The sequence below is a fragment of the Berghia stephanieae genome, chromosome 1 (assembly GCF_034508935.2).
Source record: "Berghia stephanieae isolate SIO BIC M18660-M18661 chromosome 1, UCSD_Bste_1.3, whole genome shotgun sequence".
In the NCBI taxonomy this organism is placed as follows: Eukaryota; Metazoa; Mollusca; class Gastropoda; order Nudibranchia; family Aeolidiidae; genus Berghia; species Berghia stephanieae.
Genome location: NC_088360.1, coordinates 99,398,573 through 99,415,070, shown reverse-complemented (window position 1 = coordinate 99,415,070; position 16,498 = coordinate 99,398,573). Strand labels below are relative to the sequence as shown.

Here is a 16,498-nt window from a genome sequence, read left to right as displayed (position 1 = left end):
ATCAAAAGTGAGTAGTTTTCTTTAGTGGGGTGGGAGTCAACAGACTTTGCATTTTTTTTGAGTGTTTTGGCATTTTTTGAGTCTTCCCCTGGCATTTTGTTCAAAAATAATCTGGCAACCTGTTTCAGTCTCAAGAGTTATCTGGGTTCTAGATTTTCATGCTCTCGGCACTCGGCATTGGTCTTCACTCTTAACCCCAGTCACAGTATCTAGCGCTCAAAAATTATAAATAGGTACTTTAACTGGTTACTTATTAATAAGACTATTGCATAGACAATTACAATCTTGTGAAAAACGGTTCAGTTGAGGCGTTCTCAGGTTCTAATTCTAATTCTAGATCTAAACTGGCTGTCGGGGCCGGCCGGGGAAATAATCAATCAAATATATTATTTACGTACCATTATTTTATTATATAATTATTATTGTCATTGATAACGAGTTACTGGTCCAAACAAAGTTCTCAGACCCTCCTTTCCAGGCTTGCCAAACTAACCTTGGATATGAGCAGCCCTGCCGAAATATTGACTCAAACTCAAACTCAAACATGGCTTACATTTACATTGTTGTAATTGTAATGACCAATGAATGAATGGACAATATTTTGCGTCATTTATTTTAGATTTCCATTACAACAATGAGCCCATAATGAACTGGTTAATCAACCTGCAATAAAGTGCGCGTCGCAGTAGTCACTTAAAACTTTAAACTTTGTTATTTCTCTTTTCTTTTTTTTTTTTTCATCCTAAAATTTTATAATACAAGATGGAAACGAACTAATAGATCCAACCACACATTTGAAAAAAAAAAAGCTAAAATAACAATAGAACCATTAAATCTCTACGCTGGGATCAAGTCTTGGAAAGAAAAAATACATATTGAATAAATATCATATAGAGGGTCTATTTTATGCTACTTTAAGTTTCTCCCATAGTTCTTTTTTTTTCAGTACCAACACCATTTCTTGGACAGTGAGGGGGGGGGGGGGGGGGGGGGGGTCACTTTGCTTTAGAAAGATTTGAGTAGCCCTAGACTAGATACCACAGGTCGCAACAACTAAGCCCTGTCTGGGGATAATGCAAATTCGTTATCCCCAGACACCACATATATTTGCAACTCTGCTCCTTTAAACAATTATCCACATTCCAGAATATGGAATGTTTCCAACTGCACATAGAAATAAGAAAAGTTAATAAAATATCTATAAAAACATAAAATTAACCAACATTGAATCAGTTGTTACTACATATACACTATATGCGTCGACTTCGAAGTGGGTGTCATGGCCGAATGGTTTAGTCGTCTGCCCTGGAATTTTTACCAGAATCGACATGGTGGGTTCAAATCCTGGTTCCGTCACTTTTTTTTTTTTGTGGGAGAAAAGAAATTCATGCTCAGAAACGGAACAAAAGGTCAAACAAAAAGGAGAAAAGAATAGACTCGCACAAAAAAAAAAAAAAAAAAGGTCGGGGGGGGGGGATTGGATGGGACATTTATCCCTAGCAACGTTCTGTAAAAAGACGACGGAATTTTTTAAAAAATAAATAAATAAAAGTGCGGAACCAGGATTCGAACCCACAACGTCGATTCTGGTAAAACTTCCAGGGCAGACGACTAAACCATTCGGCCATGACACCCCCCTTCGAAGTCGACGCATATTGTGTATATGTAGTAACAACTGATTTAATGTTGGTTAATTTTATGTTTTTATAGATATTTTATTAACTTTCCTTATTTCTATGTGCATTCAGAAACATTCCATATTCTGGAATGTGGATAATTGTTTAAAAGAGCGGAGTTGCAAATATGTGTCTGGGGATAACGAAATTTGGTTGTCTGGGGATAACGAATTTTCATTATCTCCAAACAGGTGTCTGGGGATAATGAAAGCCTTTTAGCCTTTTCGTTATCCCCAGACACCTGTCTGGGGATAATGACAGCCTAAATGTAGTTGATGGACTAGTTCTACATGAAGTGGGTTCTTACAAGACAGGTTATTAGTTGGTGACCTTTGTCTTCTTCTTCTTCCATTAAGGCCAAAGCTTCAGGCTGAAAATTGTAAGGCCGTCTTTTCAGTAACAGGGGTTACAGAGGGAAGCAGGGAGCGATGTTTTGAAGTCATCAGTCAAAAGGGCTTGTCTACAAATGGTTGGTAGGGAGTTCCAAAGTTGGGAGGTGGAGGGGAAGAAAGAGTAAAGATGATGGTTTGTTCTTGAAGCTTCTGTGATGGACTTTGTTGAAAGCTTTTGAGAAGTCCAAATAGGATTGCATCTGTCTGTCCTCGATTCTCTAGTGTTAGCAAAAAGTCAAAGGAGGTTGATAGAAGCTGTGTTTCACATGATCATCGAGGTCAAAATCCATGTCGAGCGTCATTGAGGATGTTGTTTTCTTCCATTTGTACTGTGCCCAAGATTAAAAATATAAGTAGCATTATTCCATTGAAAGTTAGAGGAACAAAGAAAGTGGTGTTGGAATATTTTTTCCCTTTTATTTTTTACACATTAAGCTTGTGTTTCTCCATATCCCCTGTCAAGAGGGAGAATATTTCCCCTCCACCACTAAAGCACTAAAGTCACACATAATTTGTAAGCATAATTTTGGGCTTCTGAATAATAGCTGACAATCCTGTTCTTCTTTTTCCTCTTCTATCTCAAATCTGAAAAGCTGTGGATGAAACAATGCCTGACAAAGCAAAGAGAAAAATACAAGAAAAATTCATCAAAAAAAATTCTGCCTGTTTCGACTTGGGATTGAACCTTAGACCTCCTGATTATCGAGGCAGGCAGGTTTTTGGAATTAGTTTTTCTTGTATTGTTATTTGCGTTTTGCCTGTCACTATTTTATAACAGTCCTTTTCAGATTTTTGTCTTACGCCAGTGCCTGGTCCTTAAATTGTTACTCATCTTCTTCATCACAGAGAGAATACACAGAACCAGCTGCTTTCACATTATATCACTTAAAATTAAAATTAATAAGATAAATTCATCCCCTTGAAGAGGCCACATGAATGCAGCTGGAAGATGAACTTGATACCTTATGGGTAAAAAGCAAATACCATACCACTGTGCCACGTTGCCTCCCTAAGTGCCAAATTGCTTTTTATATTTTTACTTCAAGGTCATCTCACCATGACTATCTCCAAGATTTCTACCCTAGTGTCTGTTGCTTGGCTGAGACAACAAATTCTACCTGCTGCCCAGAAGCTCTCTTCCAATCTCCGTGTTCTCGATACTGCATGGTCACCAGCACCTGATGTTGACGGTTATCAGATCTATAAGGAGTAAGTTGTTTGTTTTGGGTTTTTTTAACAGTTCAATTTTTTGGAGGTTTTTCATTGTTTGATTATTCTTAAATGTAGTTAATCTCTAATTTAAATAAAATTCTGTTTATTTTTATTTTTTTCTTGTAATGTCCACCTTCAGTGATGAAATTCTGACATTAACCTGTATGTCATCTGCATTAACATTTGTATAAGAGACTGAAAAGAGCAGATTTTGATTTCTGCTAAATTTTATGAAATTCTGATGTTTTCTAGGATAATTTTTTAAAAATTTTAGTCGAATGTCAATTCAAGAAACATGCTGGATCAATTTTAAAAGAGCTAATGACAGATGGGAAAAGACGATAATAACAACAACAAATTGAAACCATTAGATACATATAAATTTTTAAATATTAATTCCGTGAAACAACTTTTGTCAGTGTGTGATGAAATACTAGGGAAATCTATACCACCACCTCTCCCTTTTTTTTTTTGTAATGATTCTGAAATTCTGAAAACTTTACTTTGCTTTTCTTAAAATTATTTGTTTTGTTTCGTTTTGTTTGTAGGTCTTTTTTTTTTTTTTTTTTGAAAGGGGAGGTTTAAACACAGATTAATCATCAAAAGTCATGAGTCACATCTTTCTTTTTTTTTTTTCAAATTTCAGAGGACACATTCCCACTGCCTTGCATTTTGACCTGAAGGAGATTTCCCCAGCAGTAGGAGGAACATTCCACAAATACTCTCTCCCGGAGCCAAAGTTTTTCAAACAATATGTAGAAGACTTGGGTATCTCCAATAACACCCATGTTGTCGTCTACGACAGAATGCTTCACAGACCCTCTTTCCGCACATGGTTTCTTTTTAGGGTATGTTTAATAATTTTATAGCAACGAACATATGATAATATTATAGGCGGTTAGAAGGTAAAAAGAACAAAATAAATCAAGGCCAAGGACCACCCGACTCTACCATGTAAGTGCAAGAGAGATGATTTTGAGAAAAGAATTTTTAAAACAAAACAGAAAAACTTGAACTTTTATATTGCGCATTATCCACAAAATGTGCTCAAAGCGCTTTACAAAGGGTCCCTGACCAAAAGCAACATGTAACATGTTGAACAAGACATGAAGCCTGTTAGGCGATAATACAATTAATTCAGACATAGGCAATGCAGTTAACAGCCAGGTACTCATTTTACACCTGATTACAGTGAGAGAATGTGAGTAAAGAGCCTTTTCCAAGGACTCTACTATGCGCTAAGCGAGGCTCGAATCCAAGACCTTCTGATCTGAAAGTGAGTGTCATACCAATAGACCACATAGCTGCACAAAACAGTACAACTTCTGCAATAATACTCGCAATGTGTGTTTAATTTACATGACTGTTCCCACCAAATAACAGGATTGTGGTTACAAGAGTAGTGTGGGGTTGGGCTTAAATTATAAGTATAAGCACAGTTAGAGTTGGATGCCCTTGAAACATGTTTCTTCTAATCACCTTTTTCTTTCTCTCTCTCTCTCTTTTTTTACAAGGTCTTTAAATGTTCTTTTTTTTTTTTTAATATTGAATTCCATTAAAAAAATATTTTTTTCGCATGGGTGTATGATCTGATAGTGATGTCGTTTCTTCTTCTCTTTACTAGCCTATCCTGCTTCTTTGGTTTGTGATTGTATTTTTGACAGGGGATATTTTTTTTTCTGTAAATCTTCTGCCTGTTTGTTCTTGGTTATTTATAATTTAGCTTATGATGTCTTTAGGTTATGATTTTGATTTACATTTGTACTATTTTTGTTAGATTGTTTGTTTTTTTGTTTCAGCGGTCTCTCATATAACCTCAATTGTGTTGGAAGAGACCTAAAGCAACAAACAAACAAAAAATTTTTTTTCATTAAATCCAGTTTCAGAAAGTCACAATTTTGTTTCTCTCCATTTCTCTACTTTCCCTGTCTCCGTTCTTTCTTTCTCTGTCTATCTAACAATATTATATGAGAAGAAATACAAGAATTATTGACTTTTGTTATAGATACACTCAAGCGCGGTTTCCTCGAACTCATTTGAATGTCCCGAATTTTTAAATTATTCTTTGTTATCCTTCCAATCCTTCCTCGAACACGGTTTCCTCAAACTAATGTTACCAAGCCACCATTTTTAAAAAATTAAAATTTTATTTTAAAGAATTGCGGCCCTTGATTACAACCACTGATGATTTACTGTGATATTCAAAGTTACTTATATGAGTATCGTGTGTATCTATCTACACTACATGTGTGTACAGACACACACAGCCACTCACACACTCCATAGGAGAAACCTCTCTGCTTATTTTTATCACTTCGTCATTAGTTGCAATTTCAATGCCATGATGTGCTTATGGTTGGATACAGCATTAAATGTATGTTATGATACAGCAATTTCCACCCCCAAACCTCCCGAACAGACACACACACACACACACTTGTAACATATGAATAAAGTAAATATAATAAAGTTCCCTTTATTTGTCCTCATGCGGATATTTGTCTTAGGTCTTTTATGCTATGCTTTTAAATGTTTTAATAAGACAGCTCCTGTTTACCTACAAAACATGGCTAATCTCTATGCGCCGGAGAGATAACTTAGATCCAGTGGTCATGATCTCTTCCAGGTTCCTCGCTGTAGATCGTCTTTTAGTGAGAGATCTTTTAGCCAGTCGGCACCCGTCTTATGGAACCAACTGCCTTCATCCCTCAAAAAATGTCCGACATTTGAAAACTTTAAAAAGAAACTTAAAACACATCTCTTTAGGAAATCATTTGATGTTTAACATTTCTATTAGGCCTACATGTTATAGATATCCTAAATTTTCATCTTGTAGCACAGTGCGTGGTAATTAAATTACAAATTAATGCTATTCCAATATGATAGATTTTATGCTTAAATTATCAATTTATTGTTGTGTTTTATTTGCATTGTAAAGCGCCTCTGAGCACATTGTGGATCTAGGCGCTATATAAATTCATTCATTATTCATTATTATAAAGGGAAGACTGGAATAACCCAGGTCTCAACTGCAGCACAGCACTGCCAATTGAGCTAGGGAGTGGTTGCTTATTGACGGCCATATAACTTGGTGGATACAATGGATAATCAAACTAGTTATCTTTCGGGTATGAAGCAAAGACCATACCGCTGAGCCACAATGCACCCCACCCCCAATCCTCCCCATCAAACAGCACAGCAATGTACTGTTTCCTCAAACTACGGTTTCCTCAAACTTTTTTGCATGTCCCAAGGAGTTCGAGGAAACTGCTGGAGTGTAGATCTTTTGTAAAATCTATCTCAAATATAACATCTTTTCCTCCTATCAAAACAGTTGTGACATCATTGATTTCATCATGTCTAGACTATTGTAACTCCTTGCTTGTGGGCCTACTCAATATAATGATAAACAAACTCCAGAGAGTTCAAGGCAGTGTGGCCAGACCAGAGTTAAGAAAATCAAAATGTGATACTCTACAGAAATGTTGCGAACCCTTTACTGGCCCCCAGATAGGGCTAGGATAGAATATAAAATTTGCATTTGAAAGAACTGCATCGACTTATATTAAAGACGATTGCCTCTTAATCACCGTGCTAAGATCTCAGTTTCATTAGTTATTAATCACACCACCAACCAAGCTTATAAGTTATGGTGATCGGTCATATCATGAAACAAGCCCAATTGTTTGGAACTCACTTCCTCCATCATTGCGGTTCTCTTCAGGTCTTGAAGTTTTTAAGAATAACCTCAAGACCCATCTTTTCTCAAAGTATTTACTCTCATGTGCTTTAATCCTGTCAGTGAGTGTGAGTGGGTGTGTCTCTCTGTGTGTTTGTTACATTGTGCACATAGAGAGGTTTCCCTCTTTAAGCTCTATACTGTTGCATTGTGTACATAGAAAACACTGTGTTATGTTATGGTTATGTTTATATGAAGCACTTAGAGGTTTACCCCTGTAAGCTCTAGATAATAAATAGTTATTAAGTAAGTTGGTTGTTAGGTAATTTTTATAGGCATTAAATCTGACCATTAATCGCAACATTTGATTTATAATTTCAGTGAAATGTTGGTATTAGGTAGATTTGAGGTACTGCACTGTTCCATATTATTTATGATTTCATTGGTAAATTTTCTTCATTTCTTTTCCTAACAGTTATTTGGTCATGACAAGATATCTGTACTAAATGGAGGCCTCCTTCATTGGCAGCAACATGGATTACCATTGACAACAAAGGAACCAGAAGTTGAGGTAAATTGTCTGTCACTCATATAAAATAATAATAATAATAATAATATAATAATAATAATAATAATAATAATAATAATAATAATAATAAAATAATAATAATAATAATGATAATAATGATAATAATAATGATAATAATGATAATAATGATAATAATAATAATAATAATAATAATAATAATAATAATAATAATAATAATAATAATAATAATAATATTTTATTGCATCCCAAAAAGGAATTTTTATGTACATACAGACATGTTATAATTTACACAGTAAGATAAATAGATAATGGAAATATGATGTATATATATATTTATAAAAACCTCTGAGGCATGGTCTGTAGTGAGGCAAAGGGAGACTAAAGCCAGTTAGCTAGTTGCACGAGCAAGCGCCGTGGCAGTCAATCATCTAATGAACACTTGTGCAAAGCAGAGCACCAGCCAAGCTAGGTTTTTGTATTACTTTGCATCAATTATGGACGATGCCTCATATTTATTTTGCTCAGATACAATTGGCCCTCTGTTTTTAACTAGGAAATATAAAAACTTCTGGCTTTTAAAAGTTTTTCTTGCTTTTAATTATGACACCTTGCATCTATTGAGACCTCATATTTTGTGAGAGATGAATCTGAATCTTGGTGTTACTCAAAGTCGACTCCTTTCTAAGTTCTGTCCACTTTGAATTATCGCAACATAGCTAATCCCAACTTTCGCAACATTTCCCCAGAAACGGAATTAATTCCATATAAAAGTCACTGGTTAATTGCAACAAACTTTGGTTAATCGCAACAAATTTTAGAACTCGAAAAATGGTAAATTCAAGAAATCAATCGAGCAAAATGTTATGATTAAAATTCATCATCAGCTTTTTTTTTTTTAAGTTTCAGATATTGAACGGTATGTTTCCAAACATAAAAACCACAAATGTATACTTTGATAAAAGAATTCCTCAAATTTTGTTTAAATTTCCTAATGATCAATATTCCCCCATTGGGTACTAATTCTCCAATCAGTATGGAAACTTTGAACCTGACTTCCGTCGACATCTCCTACGTGATTTTGATGCTATGACGGAGAATGTGAAGTCGAATGCAGAGCAAGTTGCAGACTCCAGGGGTGCCCCTAGTTTCTATGGCTTAGAAGGTTTGAATTAAGTTTGAACATTGTCACCCATCGAATCAATACTGTATTACGTTTGGGTTGGTTTATACACTCAGAGAAGAATTTTGGAATAAAAAATATATGACATGAACATCTATATATGAATAAAATATAAATATATTTTGACCTGTCTCTCTCTCTCTCTCTCTCTCATCTATATCTATATATATCTCTATTATCTTCCTCTCTTCTCTCTCTCTCTCCGCTCTCTCTTCTCTCTCTCTCTCTCTATCTCTCTCTCTCTCTCTCTCTCTCTCTCTCTCTCTCTCTCTCTCTATCTATCTATCTCTCTCATCCAGATTTGTCCTGAATTTATATATTTTTGGTAATTTTACTCTTAAAATTAAAATCCGAATTTTTCTTTAAGAATTTTATTTTTTAATTATTTTCCCCTGTATATTAGAAGAGTATTGATGAAAACACTATTAATGTACAATCAATTAATCTTTTTCTAAATTGATTAAGATTTAAAAAAAAAAAAAAAAGTATTTAACAGTAATGACTCTTGAATGAAAACTTTCCATGAAAAGCCCTGATATTTTGAAAGGCCAATCTTTTTTCTTTAAGGGTGTGAGTGAAACAGTGTCTGGATTATTTGCAGCTATGTGGTTTTGTGGTATGACACTCGCTTTCAGATCGGAAGGTCCTGGGTTCGAGCCTCGCTCGGCGCATAGTTGAGTCCTTGGAAAAGGCTCTTTACTCACATTCTCTCATTGTACTCAGGTGTAAAATGAGTACCTGGCCGTTAACAGCGTTGTCTATGTCGGAAAAAAAATTGCAATATCGCCTAACAGGAGTCATGTTTTGTTTTACATGTTACGTGTTGCTGTTGGCCAGGGACCCTTTGTAACACTTTGAGCATGTTTAGTGGATATTGCGCTATATAATTTAAAAGCTCAATTTTATTTTTTAAATTTTTTTTTTTATTTGAGATGATTTTCCCTTGTATTTTTCTTATTGCTTTGACGGGCGCTGTTTCATACATTCTGATCCCTAATTTGTTACTCTTTTCACTCTTTACTGTTTACAATGCCTTTATCTCGTATCCTAGTCTAAATAAGTTTCATTCTTTGTTATGAAATATTTTTATCAGATCCTTCCGGTGGGCACATTCCTGGATCGGTCAACATTCCATCTAATATTTTAGTCAATGAGGATGGAAGTTTTAAATCAGCAGACGATTTGAAAACAGGTAAGATTAATTATTGCTTACAGGTAATATGTTTATCTTTTGTCGAAAGGTGTAAAATCAAGACCAAAAAGTCATCATAAACAACCTTTGTAAACAGTTGAAACTTGAAGGAAAAAAAGTTTTATATAGCACAATATCCTCTAAACGTGCTCAAAGCACTTTACAAGAGGTTCCTGGCCAACAGCAACATTTTACATGTAGGATGGACATGACGCCTGTTAGGCGATATTATGATTTTTTTCGGAGAGAGACAATGCTGTTAATGGCCAGGTACTCATTTTACATCTGAGTATGGTGAGAGAATGTGCGTAAAGATTCTTCTCCAAGGACTCAATTATGCGCCGAGCAAATCTCAAACCCTTCCAATCCGAAAGCGAGTGTTATACCACTAGACCGCATAGCCGCACTTGAAACTTGAACTGATATGCCTACTTGAAATGTTTAAAAAATTGTAAGTGTTTCTTTCTGAAAATAATAGGACACGAAACAAAATCTACCTTTGAAACAAGTGATAAATTTACCTTCAGCAAGATTGAATAACATTTCTATGTCCCTACACTATGTGATGTAGTACATGTCACATTTTCATTTTGTCACTATTAATTGAATTAGAGGAACTTATTTTGCTCTATAGATGTAGCCCAAAATTCTAGATCTACCCATTTTCCATAGACATTGACAGGTTTTCTTTAAGTAACATGAAACCTTTGTGTTTAATACCAAGTGAAAGCTTAATACTTCCTGATATTTTTCAAAATTTCTTTTTTGATACACTTCATTAATCATTTTGAGAGATGTATATTTCAAGTTATAAGAACCTATATGGGTCGTCGTAAAAACGCCACCCCTGTGAGCTAGAGCAAAAGTGACTTGCTCAAGGCTACACAACATGAAAAGATAGACTGGAACTTGTTACCTTCTAGACATAAAACAAATATTAATGATGATGTTAATAATAATAATAATAAATAAAATAATAATAATAATAATAATAATAATAATAATAATAATAACATAATAATAATAATAATAATATATAATAAATAATAAATAATCATAATATAATAATAATAATAATAATAATAATAATAATAATAATAATAAAAATAATAATATAATAATAATATATAATAAATAATATAATAATAATATAATAATAATAATAAATAATAATATATAATAATAATAATAATAATAATAATAATAATAATAATAATAATAATAACAATAAATAATAATAATAATAATAATAATAAAAACATAATAATAATAATAATAATAATAATAATAATAATAATAATAATAATAATAATAATAATAATGATAACATAATAATAATAATAATAATAATAATGATAACATAATAATAATAATAATAATAATAATAATAATAATAATAATAATAATAATAATAATAATAACAATAATAATAATAATAACAATAATAATAATAATAATAATAATAATAATAATAATAATAATAATAATATTAATAGAACTTTATTGCCCAAAGAAATTGTGGAAAGGTCATACTCATTAGCCACACTCCTTTTTCTCCCTTTTTTATTTCTTCACATAACTTTGTTTTTTGGGGGTTTTTTTTTTTCTCTTCATCTTTTTTGATTTTCTATTTTTATATTTTACTTTTAATTTTTTTTTTCTGCTGTTGTTAGGATTAGGATTCTTGTTTATTCTTATAGTTTGATATATGTTCTTACAATCGTGTGGCTAATGTATTGTATATTATTCCACACCAGTTTTTGACAATGCCAAAATCGACCTGAGCAAACCCCTTGTTGCCACATGCCAAACTGCTACAACGGCCTGTCAGTTAGCAGCGGCTGCCTTCATGTTGGGAAAGGAAGATGTGCCTGTATACAATGTGAGTATCGGGTAAACCAGACTCAGCTTGTAGATTGTGTTATAATTCAGCTTTTACTTTAGAAAAAAAAAAAAAAAAAAAACAATGAAAAAGTAGAATAAGAGTTTCAATGTAATACACATAGACAAATGATGTAGGTCGTTTTGTCTTTGGAAAGGATTCTGGTCTATTCTAAAGTACTTTCTGCCAGATATAACAGACCCAGCTACCCACTAACCGCTGGATGGACATGGGGGAGGGGATCAGAAAAAATAAGGCTTATGAAAATGCCATAGATTCAGCGATCATTGGCTATCTATAGAAGATCATATTCAAAACAAGATTTGTGCAATTGTTTTTAAATAGTCCTGTTCGCCCTGGTTACTAGAAAGGAAATGCTTAATTTCTACATTCCAGCTCGAGAACTAAAATTAATTGCATTATTGTGAATCTGAAAATGACTTGCAAAATTGGAGAGGCAATCTTTTTTGAATTTGTCTCCCCTGTTCTGGAACTCCCTTCCAAGACATATCACTAATGATCATGCAGAATTATTGTACCAAAAACCTTTCTTTATGATATATATATGATATTGTAGAATTGTTTTGTTTCATTTTCTGTTGTATGTTTTGACTGATGTTATGTAATCCCAAGCGCTTTGAGCTTGTTGATATACAGAAAAAGATGCTAAAGGAAATTTATGTATTATTTGCTTATTATCTTTATATAGTGGTCATCCTATATTTTTATTTGCCTTGTGTATTATTGTTAAATACATAAATTTTTTAAAAATTCCCTTTATTCATCCCCAAGGGGAAATTTGTCTTTCGGGTCTATCCCAAGGGAAGACTGTAATAACCCAAACATCATCCGCAGTGCAGTGCAGCAAAGTGAGCGAGGGCAAGGTGACTTGCTCAAGGCCACATAACGAGGCGGGTAGTCGGACTCTGTACCTTTTGGGTGCGAAGCAAAGACCATACCGCTGAGCCACGCTGCCCCCACCATGAGTATTTTTAATAAGCAGAGTGATATTCAGGATACAAGAAGGCGAGGCATCGGGTGGTTGGATGGGAGCATCACCCTTGAATCATATACCTATGATGTTCGCATGGGTGTACGATCCGATAGTGATGTCGTTTCTTCTTCTCTTTACTAGCCTATCCTGCTTCTTTGGTTTGTGATTGTATTTTTGACAGGGGATATTTTTTTTGCTGTAAATCTTCTGCCTGTTTGTTCTTGGTTATTTATAATTTAGCTTATGATATCTTTAGGTTATGATTTTGATTTACATTTAAACTATTTTTGTTAGATTGCTTGTTTTTTTGTTTCAGCGGTCTCTCATATAACCTCAATTGTGTTGGAAGAGACCTAAAGCAACAAACAAAAAAGGCGAGGCATGAAGTGATGTGGCAGTGGTTAAGCTATTGCAATGTGACCCAGAAGGTCACAGGTTCAAGCCCCACATTAGGCACTTTCATTTTTTTCTTTGCACAAGATTAATAACCTCAACAAGAGTGATTCCTGTTGACATCAGCATCAGACGTTTGTTTAATAGGTTATCTTTATTCCCTCATGGAATGCCTAGGCAATGGCATTTAATGATGCAACTCAAAGTGTAGTTTGTTTCTTTTTACACAGTTCTGTGTTGAGGTAAAGACAAAACCCTTCTTTTGTGAAGATTAGACTTGTTTAATTATTCAATCCACATTTTCAAGTCCATTTTTTGTATATCAAATTTTATGCAGTATATTACTCTTTTTTATTATTTTTTTATTTTGCAGGGTTCCTTCACAGAATGGAGTGTGAGAGCTGCTCCTGAAAACATTGTGCGATTGAAAAATGAAGAATGATTGATAAAATAATCCACAACTTTTTTAATGTATATTTGACTCACCATTTCAAAGCGCTATTACGTCGGGAATGGAAGTGAGTAGGAAAGTGCCAGAAAATAGAGAATAGATATTTCGTGGCGGTGATGGAGGCTCAAATCCGCGACCTTACAGGTACGACATGCCACCTTTCTGGGAAGAGTGTCACTCTACCGTATGAGCTATCCACCAGTACCACTGGTGCCCCCATCGCCGCGAAATGTTTATTCTCTTTGTCTTCCGGCACTTTCCTATTCACTTCATTTCTTATTATTGACATAAGTTCCTGCTCCACTCACTCAAGTTGGTGCAGAAAATTGAATTTATAGCCGGTAGCATGAAACACAGGACAAGAAGCCGTTGAAAGGCAATTACACAAAAGAAAATGGAGATGAATAGGACACACATTGAGAAAAGCCAAAGTTAATATCACAAAGACTGCAATGGAATCCATCCAGAAAGAGGAAAAAAGGAAGACCAAGGTAACCTGAAGCAGAGACCTTCTGGTAGAGCTGGAAAGGTCTGAGATGGAAAGACTAGCCAATGACAGGTGATGATGGAAAAGTTTTATCGGTGGTCCATCCCCACTGTGGGATGAGGGCTGAAGAGAGACTATGAAACAGGAGATTAATTTCTATTTGCTATGGTGGAGAATAAATACCTTTTCTTACAATGCAAAAATAACTGAAAGATCGCCTTTCTTATCATTTTCATTCTAAATTCACTTCTCAGGGTTCAACTCCTCCTGACATAATTCCGTTTTGAGAAGATGAGTCTCGTATATTATGGATACCTGCCTTAATTATTAAACATTGAATGATTCCATGTTTTATCTTAATAGTGCCATCTTTTGATGTGTATTTCATTAAACGTGGTTGTGCTTTTTAAATCATAACAAAAGAATAGGAGGTCATTTGATAAACTCACATATGCTGAAATTATCTTTTGCAATGAAAAGTTCCATTATATTCAAGTTTCAATAAGTTTATCATTTTTTAGAAACTTTTTAAGAAAATTAATTTAACTATTTCTTTTTTTTATAAATTATGGGTAGCATAATAATTCATCCAGTATTTTTATTTTTCATATATTTTATTGCTAGCACTACTTAAGAAAAGAACTCATTTTTTTTTTTTTCACTCTTACAAAAAATGATATAGCTGGAGTTACCCCATTTTCTGTAGTGTTAAACAAACAAATCATTTGTTGCTACATTTGAATAGGACGCTAGTCTATTGCAGTGTACTTTCTACCAGATCTAATCGACCCAGCTACCTCATCCCTGCTGAATGAACTATGTAAAATACCCCATAGTACCCGGCCGTCGATTCAAACCTATAAACCTGATTTAGGTTATTTTGTGGTTCCAAGACTATAAGGTACCTACTTGGTACACTACGCCTCAGGAGAACACACTTAAGGCTGAATGGTCATTTGATAGTTTTGAAGTTTGAATTGAATTTCATGTTTACACGTTGCTATGTCGTTGTTATAGTAAATTTTTGATAGTTTCAACCTTTTCGCATATCAAAGGTTTACCTTCATCTTCACATGTTCCTTTCCTTTGCCTTGAATGAGATAACAGTCCTTTAAAGTCATTAGCCTATAGCACAGGAATTTTTCATCTTATTTATTTTATAGCCTGAAAAGATGGGAAGAATTGTTTGCTCCCCTCTGAACAGGACAGGTCAGTTGCAAAGTATATATTTCCCATTTCAATCAGTGATGGATGTAAAGAGAGATTACGGAAGAATTTCAACATGACTTTCTGAAATTGAAATTGTCTCTGACTTGTTCCTTTTTTCTGATGCTTGATCGCTCTCCCAGTGATGTTAATCTGTTTTTTTGTTTGTTTCAAATCATTATCAACGTAGCACGGATCAAATAAACTTCTTAGCCCTTGGTCTGTTTGAGGCATCTCACGGATTGTATCAAGTATTTGTTGGTTGAATTTTTTTTATCCTATGTCAATGTATGAAGTGATACTGCAATGTACGTGCAATAAGAAAAAATAGATTTAGTTATATTACAACATGTGGATAGTGTTTAAGATTATGAAACTAACACAAGTAGGAAATGAAATCCTAGATTTTTGTGCTCGATTATCCAACATGGTGCTTTTCTGTAGATGTTTTTGCTGTTTAGTTGATCGAGGGGTTTTTGTTTATTTTATTTTTTTTGTTTTTAAATTATTTTCATTTTTTTTTTTTTAAATAAATAATTTTATTTCATTTGTAGTTATTATTTTTTTAAAAATAGAATATCTTTTTGGTTGTGAATTCCATATGTCTACAATTTTTGTAGGTAATAAATAATAATGTCTAATCAACTAACTATGCTCAATTGTTTGGGACATATTTTTTTTACTTTGGGGGGGGGGGGGGGGGGGGCTCTTCTTTTATCTATCATGATCCAAGCAATAGCTTTATCACATAATCTTCAAAATTATAGATGTGACCCAAATGTGTCAGTCTGGCATTATGTCAGAATGAACGAGATGAAGAAAGCTGAGTTTAGAGTCAAATTGATCAGAAATATAAATATTGAATTATAGGTCTTTTTGATATTTGAGAAATGACACTCACTCTCTTCACTCATACCTGCCAACCCTTCCACTTTTGGTGGAATCATTCCTATTTTCGCTCTCCCTTTTCACTATTCCGCTATTGTCTCTAACATTCCATGATGACAATGGAAAGAAGGAGAGAAGAAAAATAAAGGGGGGGGGGGGTGGTGTTAAAAAGGTGATATTTAAAAAAATGATTGCCAAGAGATAGCTAAGTAGGAAAATTAAATGCACCGCTTTACCCCTTCCCCATACCATTACTTAACACATCTGAGATGAGAGAATACTGTTTTTATGTGTTTAGTGACAAAGTTGGTGGTCA

General features: G+C 33.9%; 1 protein-coding gene across 1 annotated transcript; it reads left to right on the top strand.

The window, feature by feature from the left end:
* The first annotated feature begins 116 nt into the window (after positions 1-116).
* Positions 117-15,810, top strand: LOC144962528 (thiosulfate sulfurtransferase-like). The gene is made up of 8 exons (XM_078895537.1): positions 117-233; positions 3,115-3,277; positions 3,927-4,128; positions 7,435-7,530; positions 8,542-8,671; positions 9,783-9,881; positions 11,639-11,763; positions 13,524-15,810. Exons 2-8 carry the CDS (start codon positions 3,126-3,128, stop codon positions 13,590-13,592), a joined length of 873 nt encoding a protein of 290 aa, XP_078751663.1. The 5' UTR covers positions 117-233; positions 3,115-3,125; the 3' UTR covers positions 13,593-15,810.
* Positions 15,811-16,498: the final 688 nt, after the last annotated feature.